At 48.3% G+C, this 21047-nt stretch overlaps 2 protein-coding genes across 2 annotated transcripts in view; one reads left to right on the plus strand and one right to left on the minus strand.

Annotated features, from left to right (window-relative positions):
• Positions 1-19812, plus strand: part of LOC146200168 (uncharacterized) — an 83460-nt gene extending 63648 nt beyond the window's left edge. The window contains exons 4-6 of the mRNA XM_084592281.1: positions 13901-13983; positions 17009-17092; positions 19673-19812. Of these exons, the coding sequence (XP_084448407.1) occupies positions 13901-13983; positions 17009-17092; positions 19673-19812 (307 nt within the window). The remainder of the gene's footprint in view (positions 1-13900; positions 13984-17008; positions 17093-19672) is intronic.
• LOC146200170 (peroxynitrite isomerase THAP4-like) lies at positions 2767-5013 on the minus strand. The gene is made up of 5 exons (XM_084595891.1): positions 4690-5013; positions 3561-3648; positions 3430-3483; positions 3189-3338; positions 2767-2795 (listed from the first exon to the last, which is right to left on the minus strand). The coding sequence occupies exons 1-5, from the start codon at positions 4852-4854 to the stop codon at positions 2767-2769; spliced, it is 486 nt and encodes a 161-aa protein (XP_084452017.1). The 5' UTR covers positions 4855-5013.
• Positions 19813-21047: the final 1235 nt, after the last annotated feature.

Below are 21047 nucleotides of genomic sequence, written 5' to 3' on the forward strand. Positions count from 1 at the left end.
TCGGGCCGGAATCATTCTGACGCAGACTGCTTATCACGCGCTCCCGTCGACGCTCCCCCGAAGGATGATAACGACGACGCCTTTTTGGGACCGGTAAGCGCCAGCAGTTGCTCAGAACAACAGCGATCAGATCCTGATCTGAAAGCGCTAGCCAATTACTTAGAAGGAAAGACCACTTCCCCTCTTGGTGTGTTCAGGCGACATTTATCTTCGTTCGCGTTAAGCAATGGCCTCCTCGTGAAGAACTTCGCACCCAACAGGACTGCACAACTTCTTGTAGTGCCTAAAAACCTCCGGCCGGAAATTCTGCAGGCGTTGCATGATGAGCCCACAGCAGGCCATCTCGGATTTGCACGCACGTTGCGTCGAATTCAGAAGTACTACTGGCCGCGACTGCCTGCCGAAGTTGCCCACTACGTGAAGACATGTCGTGAGTGCCAACGACGCAAGACGCCGCCTATCAGACCAGCAGGACTACTAAATCCGATTCCGCCTCCAGACCTGCCCTTTCAACAAATTGGGATGGATCTCCTCGGCCCCTTCCCAGCTTCGTCTGTGGGTAACAAGTGGATTATCGTGGCCACTGACTACCTTACCCGTTACGCCGAAGCAAAAGCCCTACCAAATGGACCGCGGCAGAAGTTACCAAATTTTTTGTTGAACAAATTCTTTTGCGACACGGCGCCCCAGAAGTGCTCATCACGGACATGGGAACGGTGTTTACGGCAGAGTTGACGCAAGCCACCCTGGAATACAGTCATACAAGCCATCGACGAACAACTGCGTACCATCCCCAGACCAATGGCCTTACGGAGCGCCTGAACAAAACGATCGCTGACATGATCGCCATGTACGTCGACGCTGAACACAAGACCTGGGACGCCATCTTGCCGTACGTGATCTTCGCATATAACACGGCAGTCCAGGAGACAACCAGAGCGACCCGGTTCAAGCTTGTGTACGGCAGGGAGCCCACGACGACGCTCGACGCAATGCTGCCGCACGTAACCAACGAGGACAACCTAGACGTCGCCGCCTACCTGCAGCGTGCAGAGGAAGCCCGACGACTCGCACGGCTGCGTATTAAAGACCAACAGCGCACCGACAGCCGACGATACAACTTACGACGGCGCCACGCAGAGTACAATCCAGGAGACCAAGTGTGGGTTTGGACACCAGTTCGCCGTCGCGGATTAAGTGAAAAGTTGTTGCGTCAATACTTTGGACAGTACAAAATTCGCCGCGTCGGACCACTGGACTATGAAGTCATTCCTGACGGAACGTCAGCATCACAACGGCGACGCGCACGCCCAGAAATTGTACGTTGTACGACTGAAGCCATATTACGCGCGTTAAAAGTGTTTAAACTTTGCAGTGCTTATGTTTACGTTGCTTTGTTTTGGAACATCGAGGCGATGTTTTTTCAAAGGGGGGATTAATGCCGCGAAGCCTTCAAAACTGTATTTGTTGTTTTTTAACAGCCGCCGGCATAAAGGCTTATCACTCTGATTCTGGATCGCGTATCAGTTCCGTAATCTTTGTTTGTTAATGTTCGATGTCGCTAGTCACATCTTTATCAGTTTCATTGTAGCGCAAGATGCACCGAGATCTATCTCGAAGATTCCGGCCACTCGCGTGTCTTTCCACAATGTTCCAGCCCGTGCTGGTAGCTGTTTGCGACGTCATCCAGATTGTTCTGAGCAGCCTTTAAATTGAGCGTTGACGAGTGTGACGGGCATTCTTTGTTCGACGATCGACCAGCACGTTTGTTGCTATCGCCGCCGCCGAGTTGCTTAGTTCTTTTGCAGGCGCAAGTCAGCCCAATAAAGAGTTAATTTCCGTACCATCAAGCCTGTGTCTACTTTTGGTGTCACCGGCCTGTCACCACTGCGTGACTATATACAGTCCCTGAAGCCGTCGTCTGGCGCGGTGCACTAGGGTGTCCAATGGCACAGGGCTTGCGCGACGTCTTGCAGATGGGGACTCTTGCATAGGCGATCGTTTCACCCAGCATCTCCACCAGAATGTCACGTACAAAGAGGCTTTTTATGTACAGAGGGCTGGTTTATCACAAGTTTATCACGACCAGATGAAAAAAATATCTGGCATGATAACCGGTGACAGCTAGCATGATAACTACCAATTCCCCCCCCCCCCCCCCCGTCCTAATACATTAGCACGCCTTCACATCGCCTACTTGGCTGACCCAACATGTTTGCCTTTTGATAATTCATCTCTTTTTTGCGCAGCACCACAGAAGGGTCGCTGACGCAGTTCTCTTTATCATTAGCTGTGCAAAATGCTTCAAAAATTTCTCGATTCTTCAGTGTCTTAAACCTGCACAGCACTTGTGTCTCCTTGAAAAATGTCTTTCATGCTGGCTCGTGCGAGCAACGGCAAATGTGGTCAGCTAAATGACTTCCGCCACTTAATGAATGAGCTGTCCTGCGATGCTGAAGCAAGCGTCCATTAATGCAACGTCCGGTCTGAGCGATGTAATATTTGCCACAGGCGAGAGGGATATTGTACACCATGTCAACTTCACATTTAATGAGGGGTTTAGTATGCTTGATTTTGCCGGTAGTCTTCTTCTTTAGGTCATTTAACAGGCGGCACATCCGTCCCAGCTTTTCCGGGGCTGAGAATACAACACGTACACTGCACTTGTCGCCGACCTTCTTGAGATAGTGTGACACCTGATGCCAGTAGGGCACAACAGCATGGCTCACAATTCTATCAGAAACCAACAAGCCCAGCTCTCCACTCTTAGTGAGTCAAGACGTACTCACTCCATGCTTCATGGCAGTTAGAAAAAGCAATTGTTCAGATCAGGCACAAGGCGAATCTGTGTGACATGCTAAAAACTTGTTACACATGCTACTACTATCAGCAAAGCCCAGTCCAGAACATGGCCTCCTGTCTCACCTTCAAAAGCTGGAGGAGGCTGCTCTTCAAGCAAAGGGGAAGGGGTTCTGGGTGACTCTGCTGTTTCCAAGCCTACAGAATAAGGATGATACGAAGAAAATGATTGTTATTATTCTCTATGTTCTCAGCTGGATATTAAAAGATATTCGTCTCACATGATGTTGAAGACAAGTTCTTGGTATGTTCAGGTGTAGCACACAGGCTGAATGATTCATCTGTCACAGAAGTTTTGAGGCAAAAAAATATACCACAAAAATAATTGCCTGCTATGTGTCGCGCTAAACAAAACTCGTGATTGACTAAGCGGACTGCACCTGACGTAGATGGGATCGAGTCAATGGCTGTGTCGTTTCCTTGAGCCTCCTTGCATGCATCATTAAACGTACATAGCTCATAATCCTTGAAAGAATGAGCTGTAAGGATAAAATAGGAATAGCAAAAAATTACTAGTGACTGCTGTTTGTTACAGAAAACAAAGCTCTTGAGGGACCAAAGAGACTGCACCTGGCATTGATGAGGTCGACTCCATGACTGCGTTATCTTCTAGTGCCTCTTTGCCTGCATGAAAAAAGTTTGTATTACTGGCGTTCATTTATATTATGAGCACATCAGAGACTTCAGCACTGAGAACTCACGGCGAAATATGGTAGGCACAGCATCTGGCTTGAGCTCTTTTCTTCCATTTTTGATGTACAGCTCAAACTGGTCTGCCTTAAAATGATCCTGCATGTATTTACAAGGCAACCATAATGAAAATGTAGATACAAGAACTATTCACCAGCCAACTTGGCCATAAACAGCAGTGCTGAATATGCCCATTCATGACAAGTTTCTACAGCTGCCACAATGCAACAGGTAAAAACAGCATTTATTTGCATTGGCACATTCCGCGCAATTTTTTTTTCCGTGCCGCACATTTTCTCACCAGCATTAAAACTGTAATCGCAGTTTCGCGCCGACGTAAGCCGCATGTGCAGTACAGTACCACTGACAAAACCGTCGGTAGGAAAACCAAATGCTATAAATAAATGGTCCAAAGATGCCTCGCACCTGCTAACCGTGCGATCGGTTCGAGAAACAGCCTTTACAGCGGAAATATAAATTATTGCACAAATTGTGAGCCTCGGCTCACATGCTTCATGTGAATCTCTACACTTGAATAACAACGCTTTATAATGTTCTTGTCATTTCCTGAGTAAGAACAGCTGTTTATCAGCGATAAGTCAGTTGCGAAATATGCGCACAGAATACCAGTGATAAGTTGACTGAGAATCAACGTATGCGCTGCGAAATAAAGTCACGGAAGTCGCAAGAAAAGCAGGAAACTGCTACAAACTCCTGGCATGTTACGCTGCAAGTAAAACTTACTGCTTCACTCTTATTTCGTCAGAAAAAAAAATCACTTCTTAGGTCCGCCGTGGAAAACGACCAACAATTCCGAAGAAGTGGACATGTATACAGAAGCGAGGAGTAGGCGCTCGAGATTCGGCGTACACAAGAAGCGATATTATACAGAAGGCAGTGGTTTTCACAGGCAATGCTTGAGTCCATGCGCTGCTGCATACCTACACGAACGATCAAAACGCAAGCGCAGTGCTCGCAACAAGGTAGATGCGACATGATTTCACATCAACCGTACATACTTCTCCAGCGCACAAGTCTGCTCACCTGTGTACATCAATGAGTAGCGCTACAGTTGATTCAACACAGCCGCTTAACAGAACATGAACATTACATTCCGAGTAAATAAGACGAACTGCTTACCTCGCATATTCGAGTTCCTTTCGGGGCGCGCTTATCGCGGCCCATTGTCAAAAGCCACCTCAGTCGCCGACGCACTTCAGCCGCCGACTTTCCACATGGCACTGCGTAAAACGCTTTGCCATTTCCAGTGCGGTTGGTGCAGTTAGGCGCACTGCACCCAGTCATTGCTGACGACTGCGTCTGTATCTAACACTAGAACAGATAACTTGACGCCACAGGTGCGCACGGAAAATGTGTGAACCGTATCACACCGCGTGTGGTCACACGAGGCGCCGACCTGACGAGGGCAGACGAGGGTTCGTTCGGCGTTGTGCCTGCAAGTTGGCTCCCCCGCAGAAAACTGAACACTTGACGTCACAAAAGTCACGTGATCGCGTCTCGGCGAATGGTGCACGGAGCGGCGAGGGAAAACAGACGCGCAACTCTGCTCCCTGCGGGAGCATATACAGGAACACTAGACACAACAACAAAGCAGCACAGACGCAAACGCGCAAGGGACACATTGTCGTCCACCCCGCCGGGGTGGCGCAGTGGTTACGACGCTCGACTACTGTTCCCAAGGACGCGGGATCGAATCCCGGCCTCGGCGGCCGCTTTTCGGTGGAGGCGAAAAGCAAGGCGTCCGTGTGCTGTGCGATGTCAGTGCACGTTAAAGAACCCCAGGTGGTCGAAATTTCCGGAGTCCTCCACTACGGCGTCTCTCATAGCCTGAGTTGCTTTGGGACGTTAAACCCCACAAACCAACCAACCAACATTGTCGTCCTTTCAACTTCGTCCTCCTTTCACACCTATAATTCCACCTGACAACGCTAGGTGGAATTATATATATATATATATATATATATATATATATATATATATATATATATATATATATATATAGTGAGCCCTCCGCGGATCTTCTTTTATTTGTACATACCATGATCGTCTTATTCCTCTTGTACATACCATCATCATCGTCCCGCGGCGCCGGCTCCGGCGCGCGCTTGGGTTTTCTCCATTAGATTAAACGCTGGCACGGCATACCTTGCCTTGCCTTCATGACTTTGCCGTCTGATCCTGGCCTTCTTTCACAAGTGGTGGAGGTGAAATTCGATCCCCTTGCTGCCTTGTGCCCTGCCTCTCGAGCTACGTTCAGGTCGCCGTTTAACAACTACCATCGTCATGTCAACCGACGGCAGTCCCGACCCGGCCGGACCCTCTACCTCGGCTACACCGCCGCCTCCGATGGTGCCCACACGACAACGCGACCCGCCGCTGTTCGCTGGTCGTCGCGACGAAGACGTCGATGACTGGCTTGACACTTATGAACGCTGCAGTGCCTACAACCTGTGGGATATGATGCTTTAAAATTCCTGAACGTATCTTTCTACCTTATTGAGGTCGCCAGAAATTTGTTTATTAACCGCGAGCCCCATACCACAAACTGGCCCACCTTCAAGCAGCAGTTCCGACAGTACTTCGCCGACCGGGCTGTTCGGACGGAGATCGCAAGGAACAAGCTCGCTACTCGCCGTCGAGGTCCCGATGAGTCCTATGCGTCATATATAGAGGCCGTGCTTGCACTCTGACGGCATATCAGTCCCACCATGCCGGAATCTGAACGTGTACGCCGTCTTGAAGGGAATCAATTCAATGGCTTGTAAAACCCTAGTTGCCCAGAATCCATCAAGTGTTGATTCCATTATAACGACCTGCCAATGCCTCGACCAGCTACAGTCCTCGCGATTGCAGCCCGGCTTCACTACTTCCCCGACCTCTACTGACCTCGATCTACGAGCCATGATTCGAGCGATCATCCGCGAGGAGCTCCAAGCCCTCAGCCCTTTCTGCCGGCACGGGTGCGATAATTCGTCTGCTCCTTCTAACGACGCCGGCCTCCGCCACATCATTATAGAAGAGTTGGCCACTATCAACCACCCTGTCACACCTGATCCTCCTGCACCTCGCCCAGCAGCGATTTACGCTCATGTTGCTGCATCCCCTCCTCCTTTTGTTCCCCCACCCCAAGCACCACCCTACAACCACATCAACGCCATGACGACGGCTCAACCAATGTCACCCTATTACGCACCTTGGCGCCCCTCTTGCCCAGTGTGCTATTATTGTGGAATTCGAGTACATATATCTCGCTTTTGTCGCCGACGCATTAAGAACGAGCGACGTGGTTATGACGCCTTCGAAAGTGACATACCTGCATATTATCAGCGACGACCAATTCCCAGCCAACCTCGTCGATTCTCTCCACCGCCGGTATCCTCTTCTGAACCAAGTGGGGCTCATGTATCCCGACGCCGGTCCCCTGCCCCATACCGCCGCTCTGTTTCGCCACTTCGACCAGCAACAACTCTCCCTGTCCGTAATTCGGAAAACTAAGCGATGCAGTTTCCGGAAGTGAAACTGCACTTTGCGAACTTACAAAAAGTCCTGCACGTCGCGCTGTCCTTCTGCAGCGCGATGCAACTTCGCGTGAGAAAGTGATTGCCTTCGCCAGTCGTACCATGACTCCAGCTGAGAAAAACTACACCATTACCGAGCAGGAATGTCTCGCCGTCGTCTGGGCTGTCCAAAAGTTTCGCCCTTACCTATACGGTCGGCACTTCACAGTTGTGACCGATCACCATGCTTTTCGCTGGTTGCCTTCGCTCAAAAATTTGACAGGCCGACTTGGCCGTTGGATTCTACGCCTGCAAGAACACCATTTCGACGTCGTTTATAAATCTGGTCGCCAACTTCAAGACGCCGACGCTCTTTCTCGCTGCCCGGTTTCGGAATCAGCCTGCTGTTTTTCTTCACAATGCATTTCCACCTCTGACCACAGCCAACCATCGCTTCCACCGACGCATATCACTGCAGTTTCTTTTGACGGCTTTGAGAACGAGCACGCTCTCCGCTCACAGCAATTAGCTGCGGCGCTTCGAGCCCACCCAACACTACGCTTCGCCGATAGCTTCGCAATTTCCAGCTTGAAGATAGCATACTACGCCGCTACGCGTATTATCCTGATGGAACTCGCTGGCTCCCAGTCGTACCGCGTGTGTTCCACGATGACGCTACTGAGTGTCACCTTGGCTTTGACAAAACATACGACCGCGTGAAAAGACGATTCTTTTGGCCTGGCCTGTCTGCCACCGTAGCTAAATACGTTGCTTCCTGCCACCTGTGCCAACGTCGCAAGCGGCCTCTTACAGCCCCTTCCCTGTCCGGTCAGACCATTCGACGTAGTCGGCATCGACTTATATGGTCCCCTACCTCTCTCCGATGGGGGTAACCATTGGATTATAACAGCTGTCGACCACCTTACACACTATGCTGAGACGGCCCCTGTAACGACTGGTTCCGCTGAAGAGGTAGCTAATTTCTTTTTGCGGTCAATTGTATTGCGTCATGGCGCTCCTCGGGTGCTTCTAAGTGACCGCGGGACGGACTTCTTATCGACAGTCGTATCCGAAGTTCTTCGTGCGTCATCCACCCTCCATAAGACAACCTCAAGCTACCATCCCCAGACTAACGGTCTGACTGAGCGATTTCATCGCACCCTATCGGATATGATATCCATGTACATCACACCGGATCATCGAAATTGGGATACTGTTTTACCATTCGTCACATTCGCCTATAATACTGCAGCACGACGGACTATCGGTTACTCCCCATTTTTCCTAGTTTTCGGCCGTCCTCCCACTACAATCCTTGACACTTCCTTCTTCTCTACGCCCGACTACTCCTCATCATTACCAGCCCAGTTGTTATCCCGTGTGGCCAGATGCCGTCATCTTGCCCGCCTCAACACAGAAGCGCGCCAGCAAGACCGCGAGAGTCACTACGATTCGAAGCATCGCGTGGTCTCTTTTCGTCCTGGTGACGAAGTACTGCTCTATACACCACGGCGCACCTCTGACCTTAGTGATAAATTTCAGCGCCGCTATCTTGGTCCCTACAAGGTCATCAATCAAACTTCCCCAATAAACTACCAAGTCACACCTGTTGATCCCCCAGCCGACCGACGCCACCGTGGAACTGAAATTGTTCATGTATCTCGCTTGAAGCCGTTTGTGCGCCACAGTACATCGGTTGGTTAGGAGCGGCCAGGCTGGCCGCTTCCAACCCCCCCGGGCAGATTGTGTGAGCCCTCCGCGGATCTTCTTTCATTTGTACATACCATGATCTTCTTCCTCTTGTACACACCATCATCATCTTCCCGCGGCGCCGGCTCCGACGCGCGCTTGGGTTTTCTCCATCAGATTAAACGCTGACACGGCATGCCTTGCCTTGCCTTCATGACCTTGCCGTCTGAACCTGGCTTTCTTTCACAATATATATATATATATATATATATATATATATATATATGTGTGTGTGTGTGTGTGTGTGTGTGTGTGTGTGTGTGTGTGTGTGTGTGTGTGTGTGTGTGTGTGTGTGTGTGTGTGTGTGTGCGCCGAGTGTTCCGCTGCTGGCTGCGCTCGCTACAGAGGCGGAGGAGGAGGGTAGCATTTCAGCACATGAGCGCGCCGGCGCAGAGAAGTGCTAGTGAGTGAAAAACTTTATTCAGTACAGATAAGGGAGCGGGATGCTTGTTTGTTTGTTTTGTGGGGTTTAACGTCCCAAAGCGACTCAGGCTATGAGAGACGCCATAGTGAAGGACGCCGGAAATTTCAACCATCTGGGGTTCTTTAACGTGCACTGACATCGCACAGCACACGGGCGCCTTGCTTTTCGCCTCCATCAAAAAGCGGTCGCCGGGGCTGGGATTCGATCCCGCATCCTTGGGAACCGTAGTAGGGGTCCCTAGTCCGGGACCAGCGGCTGTCGCTGCTATCCGCCCGCGTGTCACGAGGGCCCGTTGGGCCTCTAGTCCAGATCTGGATAGGGCAGCCTCCCACCCTTGAATTGTTGGCACTGCTTTTAGTGCGTAGCACTACTAGCCACAATCATGGATTTCGCCGATGCCTGTCCGAAGCCGCTCTTTCTCTCTCTCTTCGTGAACTTGAAGTGGAGAATGACATATAAATAAATAAATCGGACATCGCCCTCCACTACGGCTCCTCTTCTCTCTTTCCACTTTCACTTCCACCTCCCCCCCTTCCCTTACAGCGCGGTTGAGGTGTCCACAGAAAACAAGTGAGACAGTTACCGCGCCTTTCCCTTCCTATAAATCAATCAAATCAATCAATCAGACATCGCAGAGCAGTACGGACGCCGAAGAGGCGTCCGTGTGCTGTGCGATGTCAGCGCACGTTAAAGATTCCCAGATGGCCGAAATTACTCCGTAGCCCTCCACTACAGCTCCTCTTTCTCTCTTTCCACTTTCACTCCCACCTTCCTTCCTTCCCTTACGGCACGGTTGAGGTGTCCACAGAAAGCGAGACAATTACCGCGCTTTTCCCTTCCTATAAATCAATCAAGAGAAGGAACGCGCGCGTCGCGCGGTTCAACAGTGAGATGGTGGAGGCACTTGAAGAGGATGAATGGAAAGTGGCGACACCCGCATCACGCGACTGAACACTGAGGGGGCGGAGCGGCCGCATAGATGCACCCAGTGACAGAGTAAGATAGTCAGAGAGGAGCTTGTCAGTTGCAGACGTGGCGGCCGTCACTGGGCAGTGTTCCACAAGCATATGTTACCCCGGAGTGAGCAGTCGTGTGTCGCTCGCACGTCCTCAATTTCCGCATCTTTCCCCTCGCATGTCACTTATCAGCCTTCACGGACAGCGGACGTGCACGGGCGGTGCTCCATGGACCTCGGCTCCGAGCCGCTCGCCGCGTCGTAAAGCTGCTTGTGCTTGCCTCCGCTCCTTAATTGGCGTTCGCCTTCAAGCGCGTTTCTCTCTCATTCTCTCCCCATATAATCCCCAGACCCTTCGGCTGTATAGCAGTGCACTGTAAAGAGGTGCATTGTGCCCGTTTTTGTTCGTTTCTGAAGATGGTGTAATTAAAGCTGAGGATGCGGCTGCGCCGCGCGTTTGCTTCGCGTCGCAATGGGTGAAGTCGGGTCGTCAGGCACTACGGTGTAGGTTCGCCGTGCTTAACGTGCTGAAGTACAACGGTTAAGCAGTGCTACGAACCTACTTCGCATTTGATTAACTATGTAAGTCGGCCGTATTTTGTTCGGTCATCTGGAGGATTGTGTGGGCAGGTCCACACCATGCGGTGCAGGCCTGCCTTCTCCCCGCAATATTTGCATTTGGGGTCGCAGAACCCGGGGTGTATAGTGTTTAAACGGGCTGGCGTAGTTCCCGCATTGCGTATGCGTGCCGCCGCGAGTGGAGCAGGAAAGCGTCTGCCGGCATCGCATGTTAGCGGCATAAAATTGGATTCAGCCTAGAACGCTGGTGAAATTGGAAGCGTTCAACAGAACGCTGGTTGTGTTTAAAGCAATGCTTGACCCTTCAGCCAAAGCTTTCGCTTCACATTCGGTTCAGCAGCGTTGAACCCTTCTTTTTGTTGTGAAAGCAATACTGCTAGCACTTCACGTGACCGTGTGACGTCACGCCAGACCGAGAGACGGGGCCCCAGCCAACACCACCTAGCTCGCGCCACCGGATGGTGGCGATGGTGGCGGTGAGTCCTTACAGGAGCCGCAGCGGTGACGTCACGCCATTTTCACGTGACCGTGTGACGTCACGCCAGCCCGAGAGACGGAGCCCCAGCTCGCACCATCGGATGGTGGCGGCGAGTCCATACACGGCGCTGTGTCGCAGCCGAGAAAGGGCGCTCGCTGTTTGTGACGTCACGCTAGGAGGATGAATGGGGCTGTGGCTCAGCTGCTCGCAGTAGTCGGGGCGCAGCCTAACGGTATGTCGGATGATGCGTATAAGGCGAGGCTGCCACCGATGCAGATTGCTTTCACCATCTCCTAGGCTTAACTACAGCTAAGCCACTGTGATTTTTTTTCTCTGCTTCCTCGATAGCTGTAAGGGAGGAGCAATAACTTTATTTGATGTCCGGCAGGGTTTAACGTGACCGGGCTAAGGTTTCCCACGTGGGAACGTCAGGATCTTGTCTGCACCGCCACCAGGACCTGCTGGACGGTTCAAAGTTGGTAATTGAGGCTGGAGCTGCGCAGAACGGCGGACCACCTCGACGAGAGGGTTTCGAGGTTAACGTCTGTCAGTTGTGCCTTGCACTCTCAGAGTATGTGCTGAAGTGTTTGTAATTGCCTCCAGATGACTGCCTGATTTCTGCATAATTTTCTGCTAGGTGAAAGGAAGGGAAGGTCCGGCGGGACAAGTGGCTTTGGTCAAGTCATTAAAGCTCGGCAGCCTCTCTCTCCCTCCTTCTTCGCCATTATTATCTGCGGCACGGTGCGCGAGACGCCGTGAGACGTAGTGAGCGACTTTGTTGAGTTGGTGAGATGCAGGGAGACGTTCCCCATTAGTGCAGGGAACCAAACTAGCTCGACCATGTTGTCCGGTGAGAATTTCAAGCCTTTGGTCATTCGGCAGGCTTCCACGGATATTCTCCCCTTGACGTATTTCTTTATGGCCGTTCCATGAGTCACTGACAACAACCCCGCAATCTAGATCAGGTATGGCAAGTGCAACGGCTAATTCTTCGGCTACTTCAGCGTGTCGAGACTTTACGCTGGCGGAGTGAAGAAGCGTTCCGCCAGTGTTGACGACCGAAACAGTGTATCATCGATCAATTTGATACTTGGCAGCGTCTAAGAAGCACGCTTCCATCGCTTTTCTGTAGTTATGCATGGCCGCGGCTTTGGCCTGTTTTCTACCTTGATTATGCGTCAGGTGAAATCCTTTCGAAATTATGACCCCTGTATTTTCAATTAGCATATAGGAGATGCATTTCTTTTCATTGGTTTTGAGCCTGTGGAAAGCTCACAGTAGCATACTTTGAATTATTTTCTCCAGTATAAATGAAATAAGGTCAAAGTGGACGTCCTACCAACCTACCAACCCATCGACCCGATATTCGCTGCCGCACTTTGTCGCTTCTTCAGCCTGAGAAATTAAAGGTTATGTGGAGCACAAAAACATAAGCTATTCTTATTATCTCGACTTCCGTTTGTATCCCGATGTCTCAGTATTGAATAAAACGACTTAAAACTGGCCCACTGATCTGTGCCGAGGTGCTGTTTTAAACCGGTTCTGTAAGTAATGAAATTTTGGAATACATTCCCTGATTACTCATTGCTTAAATTTTTGAATTTACGGCTTTATTGTCTCTCCTTAGCTCTATATTATTCAGTTGATGCTCTCTTTTGTCAGCAGCAACTTTGGTATTTACGCGCGTGCGAACTAAGTTTCGGACGAGTCCAATTTAGTGCAACATGACGACTGCATACCGAAAATCGTCCTTGTAGCGACACCATGATACCGGTTTCATTACGATCATATGCAAAATGAGCTGTTCAAAAACCGTGATAATTTTATTTTCTTCTTTAGTTAAAACTGATTTGGTTTCCGTGTGCCTCTTTTGCGTTGACTTAGGCGAACATTAGTCACTGTCACTTTTTATAGCAAATTCGCAAATTCTAGATTAAGTACAGCTACAAAAAATATTGCTTGCACGGATAAACAGGCTTCTGTTTTGATGCCATGATGTATACAAAAATGAAGAAAAGGCAACCAGAGAGATACACAACTAATGTCAAAACGGAAATGAAAGGGAGAAATTAAACCAGTCTCAGTTTGTGATGGTGGTGAAAATATCTGTGTAAATCAGCCTGTTTTTTACCGACGGCATCGTTCATCCTTCTTTGTGGTGAAAGCCTGAAAGTCGCAACACTCGCTCTCAGAAATGGAAAATCAAGAAAGCAATTATATACGCTATTGGAAAAGCTATGTGATGTTCACGTTGAGTGGTATTTTTAAAAGAGAAGAATGGTAGAAAATAATTTCTTAACCAGAGAAGAAGCAGTCACCCTCGGAAAAATCCAAACCAACAGCCACGTCCACGGCACCTTACTACACAGAATCTCGCCCACCACCTACCGATATGAATGCGCATTTTGCAACGTACCAAACACCCTACAACATATGGTGTGGGGATGCAAGGAACCAAATGCCACTATATAACCACCATGGCCCGTGGGAGACTCAGCTGTCAAGCCCCAGCCTGGATGATCAGCGTAGTCTGGTCAACCGGACTCGGGAGATGGCTCGGGTCCACGGCTTCCTGGACTGAGGAGGCTGCCCACCTAAGGCTGAATATTTCACGCCTGCTCATAATAAATGTTTTTCTCTCTTCCCAGAGTGAACAAGACCATGTACTTGACACTTGAAGCGACCAAAGGATACACGGTTCCAAATGTCATGGCTGTCTCCCCGTTCAAAGGTGAGGATGTTGTCAAATGTCAACGGTGCCATTTTCTTTCATTTTATAGCACAGAAGAGGAACGAAGAGCACGATCGTACTTGTGTATTTCAGTGGTAATCATTTGCCTTTGATTCTGTATTTAAAGTCGGCTTTTTTTTTTTTTTTGCTGTCACTACTGCCTAGAGCGAGGGTTTTCGTGAGAATGTTTATAGCCGAAGTAACTAGCTTTCTCAAGACTGTTCGGCAAGAAATGAGAGGTATGAAGGCCTCTTTTGAGGGCGAGCTAAGACACGAGCATGCGTAGTCAAAAAAGGTCTAGATTTTTGCAACAAGCAATTGGAAGACCTGAGTGCGAACTGCTGATAACATTAAGAAGAAAACGCCAAACTGAAAGAGACAAACGATTTACTTTCGCATGATTGTGAGTAGCTGGATATGTAAGTTGCTGATCAGAAAGAGAGTATTGTAAATATTGAACGGTGCTCCAGAAAACAAAAATAGAGGGTCTCTTTAGATGTCTCTTAAGAAGGGAATGGCGAAAGCCTACCCTTCCTCTCCTATGACTTGCCTCTCGTCGTATATTTATTATCGTCATTCGCTGCACAGTGTTGCATATAATTGTAATTGGTTTACAGGAGAGGAAATGCTCAGTATATTTCCCACTTTCTTCCGCAAGTGTGAATTTGGACGGTTCACCATCGCTCCTGTCCCGTGGCGTTCCTTGGCGCATGTTCATGTGTCCGATTGCAGATGGCAGGAACGCTAGACAAGAACACACCTCGCGGAATCTCGCGGAATATGACAAATCTCGCGCACAGATCTCAAGAACAACTCCTGCGCTTGGGATTTCGTCCCATGAGCGTAGAAAAGCTTTCACCTTAAAAAACGTAGGAAATAAAGGTGCCCCAGTTTTGGATAGGACCTGCTTGCCATCCTCGACAAGCTAAAACACTCTACAAGGAGCCCATAACCGAGGCTGACATAGAAGTGTCACTGTGAACGTTGCAAAAGCGCATCGAAGCAAAACATTATTGTCCCCTTCTGCGACTTATAGCAAAACGCGAAATGTATTGGAACGAGCTCGAAAGACGTGTCATTTCCACAGATGATCTCTGGTTCGAAGGTTTTGCAGATAAAGCCACTGTGTTCGTGAATGAGCACCTTTGTCCTGCCTTAAATACGTCACTGGGAGGGGCAATCGAGGGGGAAAAAAGGAGGTGGTGTTCTGCACGGACAAGGCACGGTACTTCAATAAAATTTCGGTTGGGGCTAGTTGGAGCGCCTGTCCTTGTGTTTGCCTCTTCTTTTTGGATCGTCTTTCGTTTGCGCTTCAATTTACCTTAGGAATAAGGCACGGTAAAACGTTTGCGTGCAAAACCGAGACATCACATGTGCACAGGCTGACACACTTTGCCGACCTGGCAAAATAAAATAATCTCGTTGTCAAGCCCTCAAGCAATCTGCACAAAACAATGATGAATAAACTTGCAGCACTGCACGAACTGAGCAACCAGACAAAAATTAAAGAGCACTGCAGAATCTGCATTGGAGTAACGAGAAAGCACGGATGCTGCTGTTGGTTGCTTGTGGTTGCTTCTAGTTGCTTAATTCACTTCTTGTTTATCTATTTTAGTCTTTGGTACTTTCAAATTGTGCGCCAATCCCTTCCTTTGTCCTTTTTCGGCTACACTTCCGGTTGCGTGAAGTCACATCATTAAAGTCATCCTAATTGACTGAAAAAACTATTTTAGTCTCGACGGGAACCCGTGACGGTCACTCGCCCCAAGCGGTGGCTCCTGTTTGTATAGCCGGGAAAGCTGTTGCCACTCAAACTGTCCAATCCGGAGGCAGAAATTTACGGCGACCCGAGAGGTCCAATGAGCGAACGCGCAGACTACCAGCTTCAAATCTGCCGCAGCGCAATGGGGGTTTCGCCGACAGGAAGCCAGCGCCAGGCTGTGTGGGATTTCGCAGGCATGTTTCAGCATGAAGTTTGCCGATGCTTCCTTCCAGTGCGCCGCTGTCTTGCTGCGCAGCACCGGGGCTAGAAAAGGAGTGTTATCTGCGGAAATGCTGGAATCCGAATGGCTTGCCCATGCACAGCAAAACCTCCGCCATCAGACAATGCAACGGGAAGACGAGCTGCTTCCACGTGGCTCGGATGCTGGACGCGCTCGTTCGCGAAGCCCTTTCAAACCCACGTCGATAGTGTCCGGCTGCCAGATAGCTAGCTCCACGTGCCTCGGGTTCCATTCACAAGGTCGGGAACTCTGGTCATAGCCTTCTCGCCAAGGTATCTCGAACAGCTTCTCTCGGGTCGCTCCGATGTGTTTGCATATCACCAATAGTCAAAGTTGGTCGTTGTGCAGCTTACGAAACCGACCTACACCCAATACGAGCAAGTACCATCTGTGTACCCATCAAAAACCAGGCAAAGCCATAATCCAAAGCGACGTAACTAAAGTGCCGTCTCTCGTTTTCTTTCGCTGTAACAAGAAAAATTGCAGGATATCGTTAACAAGATTAAATCAACAATTTCGCGTATTAAGGATGGCAGGAATAATTCATAATCCGTGGTAATATTGAAAATACTAGCCTCGAAATTACTTTGGCTCTAAACACACTCACCTGACATTCATTTTTGCCCCGATGTATGACCAAGTTGTTCACGAATTACCCAAATGCAGTTAGCTGTACGTAACCCGCGAAACGTCCTTCGAATGCAGATATGTCTCGACTACACGGCTCAAAGCATCTGAATGGTAGCAGTTCCAAGCCTCGAACTGCTCAGGGGCCCGGTGGAAACACTGGCTTACTTATCCCAATTGTAGCTGGCCAAAAGTGTTAGCGACGTTAATGAAAAGAGATAATGAGGACGGACTTGGTAATAGTAATTTGAATAAACGATGAGCGATAGGCAAGGATACCAAGATGCGCAGAATATTTCTCTTTCTTTTATAGTAATCGATAAATCTTCAATAATAGTAATATAATAATAATAATAATATGTTTTATGTTCGATTATTTCTACTCCTTTTTGCAGACAAAGTGTTCTCCGTGCCATACCCGTTTGTGGCTTCAGAATATGATAACTGCGATATAGTACGGTCGCCACACGGCAACAATGGTGAGTACCTGCGCTATGTCCTCTACAAGTATGTGTGGTAAACGATTCGCCAGTATAAGTGCATCCCTGGTCCATTTTTCTGCATAAAAAAACATTTTACCCGCCAAAGTCAATTATTGGATTAAAATCTATATTGACTTCCCAATCTGCGAAATTCATTTCTGCACGTCAAATAAAAAAAAATAGTTGTGGTTTAATTCTGATTAACCCTATAGTTGAACTGCGATAGCAACGACGGAAGCTTCTTTTGCCTGCTAAATTATTCCCCTATCACACTCTATCAGTGTAAGGTGCTACATTATTGGGGACATCATTCTTTAAGGGTATCACGCAAGAGCGTAAAGTTGTAATGCAAAAGTTGCAGAAATTTTTTTGAAAACGGCTAGCTACGTTGTTTCTATCAAGCTAGCATTTACGTAAAGTAATCTTTTTTACCAGCTGGAAACGATACCTGGCGGAATGAAAAAGTTTCCTCGTGAGTGACGACGGCGACACATTAAAGTGCGAAGACAGACGTGTCCAAGACCGCAAAATACGCCTTCCTCTGACGTCCTGTCTCCAATGGCGCTTGTTGTACGCACTTGGGGAATGGCTTAAAAAAGCGTCTGGTCACGTCACAGCTTTCTCTGAAAGTCAATAAATCGATCTAGCTATCTGTTAGCCTGATGAAATAAGCGTAGGAAGGCGGTTAACAATTTTTGCGTTGACAATTTTCTCCTCAAGCCAGCGACAAATATAACTTTTAGTCTTTAGATATTAATTTTGATGTTTTGCAGATTTGGATAAGCGACCATGAAAAGCTTTTATTTGTTTCTCTGGGCCAGGGCTAATCATATCTTTAAAACCTTGGTTACATTGATCTGGGACACGCATTTTACTTTTTAATTTACTCTAAACATGCTAGAAGCATACTTACGGGTGAGATATTTTCGAAGATTTCTAAACCTTTTATCGAAATATTTTGTTTTTTCAAAGTACCCTTAAAGGCCCTCCTTCGGGGTATTACGTAAGAGGGGGGAGGGGGGCTGGAAATTGGACGAGAAATTTCACGAGCCTATTTCCTTCATATTTAGAGCTCATGCGTGAATACAAGGAATTTTTGAAATTCAATTTGAATATCCCGACGTATATTGCAAAAGTATTACTTTCTATAAGGGCAAATATGTGTGACGAGGCCTTTCTATCACTCAGTAACATGCATAAGCTTTGACCTGTAGTCTTCGTGGGAATTCAACATTCCCCCTGCCCGCACGACGCGGCGAACGCCCTCTCCCTCTCTTTCACGGCCGCTCGATGGAAGCGCACCCTCTCTTTCACGGCCGCTCGATGGAAGCGCACCTAGTGCGCTTCCATCGAGCGGCCGTGCCTCGACAATCCCCTCCTGCCATCATTCCCCCGGAGCTGTGGCGGAGGGTCGGCGGATGAGAGAACTGGCGTAGCTGTGGCGGAGGGTCGGCGGATGAGAGAACTGGCGTAGCGCGCTGGGCCAACACCCTTTAGACTAGCAGTCTAGAGGGTGTTGGCTGGGCGGCCCCTCCTTCCCCCTCCCCTCTCATCTCGGCGGACAGCATCTGCCTCCATGAGACTACACCGCGTCGCCAGGGCGCGCGTTTGCTGCTACGGCACCGAGGGTGAAAATTGGGCACTCCCAACAAACAGCTTGGCCCGCAGGCTGTGCCTCGATGTGTCGTTCTTTACGGCCACGGCTGTGGTCAGAGCTAGCGGTGTGGCTTCGATTCTCAGAGCGGAGCCGGAGCCCCGTGAGAACCCCCACACTTTCATGCATCGCCACCGTGGCTTCGAAGGTCTTCATTGGTTTACCACGACAGAATCCTGGATTCTTATTCGCTAAATTTCTTTAGCGGGATTGTTTTCTAGTTTTTTAACTTGTGGAGGCAGTAGACGAATTGCAGAAATTGTTCAGCTCAGCCTTTATTGCTAGTGCAATAAAACACAGCGCATTAGTTTTTTATGGCAGCTTAGCCGTGAGGAGAAGGAAAAAATCAGCAGGAAATGTTTGCCACTCACCTCAACCTTAGATCATTCATTTAAATATGGCGCAGCGATATTTTATACTATTCATAAGTTGGCTCACGTTTAAACGACGTACCATAATGCAGGGCTCTTTTTGGTAACGAAGCGCACTTGTTAGTGTGCATGTATCATAGTAATTAAATGAAGCCGGTGCTGAGAAAATCACTGGTGCACTGAAGTGGAGACTTGTGAATCAAATGCGGAGCTGATGCTAATCGTGTGTTCTTTCATATGAAGATAAAGAGCAAAATTAAACGGAGCATGTTACATGTTCCAAGGTGAATGAACACAAAAACTGCCTCCAAAAACCTATGACTGTGTCCAGTGAATAGCTTTTCTGTGGAACCGAGCGCATGAACATTGATTAGGCGATTCGAATTGTTTTTTTTTTTGTTTTTTCATTTTCCAAGAGGCGAGTTGGTAGAAGGGCCGGATTGAGGATACGTGTTCAGCTTTAAATCAAAATAAGCCGGCCAGGTTCAAGCTCACAACTCTTAAAATACTCATTAACAAGCTGTCATAAACTTACCCACTCTTTTCATGCAGGCTGCGACATGTGGGTATCCCTGGACGGTCTGCACAACATCAACAGCGAGTGCTTCTTCATTTACGATCTACTATGCGGCCCCAACAAGTTTCAACCGTACGACGAGGAGTTCTGCAGGGATAAAATTCAAGCTAAATAAAAATAAACTAGAGTGTCTTGCTCCCATCACAGGCTTATGCGTGAATCCTGTTGTTAATACCATTTTGTAATAGAGCCTCACCCTTCTACAAGCCGTTCGAGATTCCACTTTCTATAGTGTCACAATAATGTTACTTTTATTTTATTTATTTAGTACATACTGTGTACCCTTGTCCGGGTCCAAGCAGGACATGTATATATCAACACAAGTAAAGAAAAGGCAGAACAATAAAAAAAAATGTTCATAAAAAGTGATGCGTTATTAAATTACAGTAGCGTAATAACCTACTTCAATCGGATTAGGAGCAGTAAAAATTGACTGCCAAGCGGGCGTTTTATTTATTTATTTATTTTTTTGCATTTTTGGGGGGACGTGGTTGTGGGAAAAGAGAGGTCTGAGGAAATTAATAAAAACTTAACAAGTAGGAGAGTAAAACAAAAAAAAAATCTAAAAGAAACGGGGGAGCTTCTCGTACGCGAAAAACTAGTGCATTCTCGAAGAATCCTTTCGTGTATGCGACATCATATTCGAGTCCCGTAAAGATGCAATTTTAGGACTAAACGATTTCACTCCGATGTGGTGAATTAATTTTAATATTGTGACTTCTTAGTCGCCGCATTCTTCCTCTGGTTTAGGAGGCCAACAGGCATTGCATTCGTGTAAGAGAGCCACAATAAGTAGTTACTGTTTTAGCTGTTTTTGCAATAGTATCGTACATGACTGTTCGAATCCGCGTACCTGCAACTTCGAACACGCCATGGCTACGCTTGGCTTTCGCTGCCTTCGATGATGCAGTCGGTGCCACACTTCGCTCCATAGTCGTACACACAACTGAAAACTGCGCACTGCAACGAAAAGACGAAGCCGAAACATTTTATTCTTTAATACGGCTGACGAGAAGTACCGTACTTTTTGGTTCCTGCGTACAGGATGTCCCAGTTTTAATTTAGCCAATGGTTAAAAAATGGAGCACTTGAGGTAGGCCATAGAACGTTCAACTGCATACGGGTGCCAGTCGTCTGCCCCATCACAGGCGTCTTTTTTTATTTTGCAATTAACTAATTAGCAATTAGCATACCTTCGCTAATTCTTCTCTAATTCTCTAACGACAATGAATGTCGTGCCACCACGGCAGCACCAGTATTCTAGCCGAATCCACGTTCCCCACGACCTTCAGCGGTGCACTCACGTCTTTGTTCGCCACGGCGCCGCATGTCCACCCTTTCGGCCACCGT

This window comes from Amblyomma maculatum, chromosome 2 (assembly GCF_055883805.1).
Source record: "Amblyomma maculatum isolate TAMU_Amacu chromosome 2, ASM5588380v1, whole genome shotgun sequence".
In the NCBI taxonomy this organism is placed as follows: domain Eukaryota; kingdom Metazoa; phylum Arthropoda; class Arachnida; order Ixodida; family Ixodidae; genus Amblyomma; species Amblyomma maculatum.

Excerpts from the sequence above, each read along its gene's own strand:
- LOC146200170 (XM_084595891.1), bottom strand. The coding sequence starts at position 4,854 with ATGACTGGGTGCAGTGCGCCTAACTGCACCAACCGCACTGGAAATGGC. Across the intron at positions 3,649-4,689 it reads AAGGAACTCGAATATGCGAG|GATCATTTTAAGGCAGACCA; the intron begins GTAAGCAGTTCG and ends AAATACATGCAG. Across the intron at positions 3,339-3,429 it reads GTCGACCTCATCAATGCCAG|CTCATTCTTTCAAGGATTAT; the intron begins GTGCAGTCTCTT and ends TTATCCTTACAG.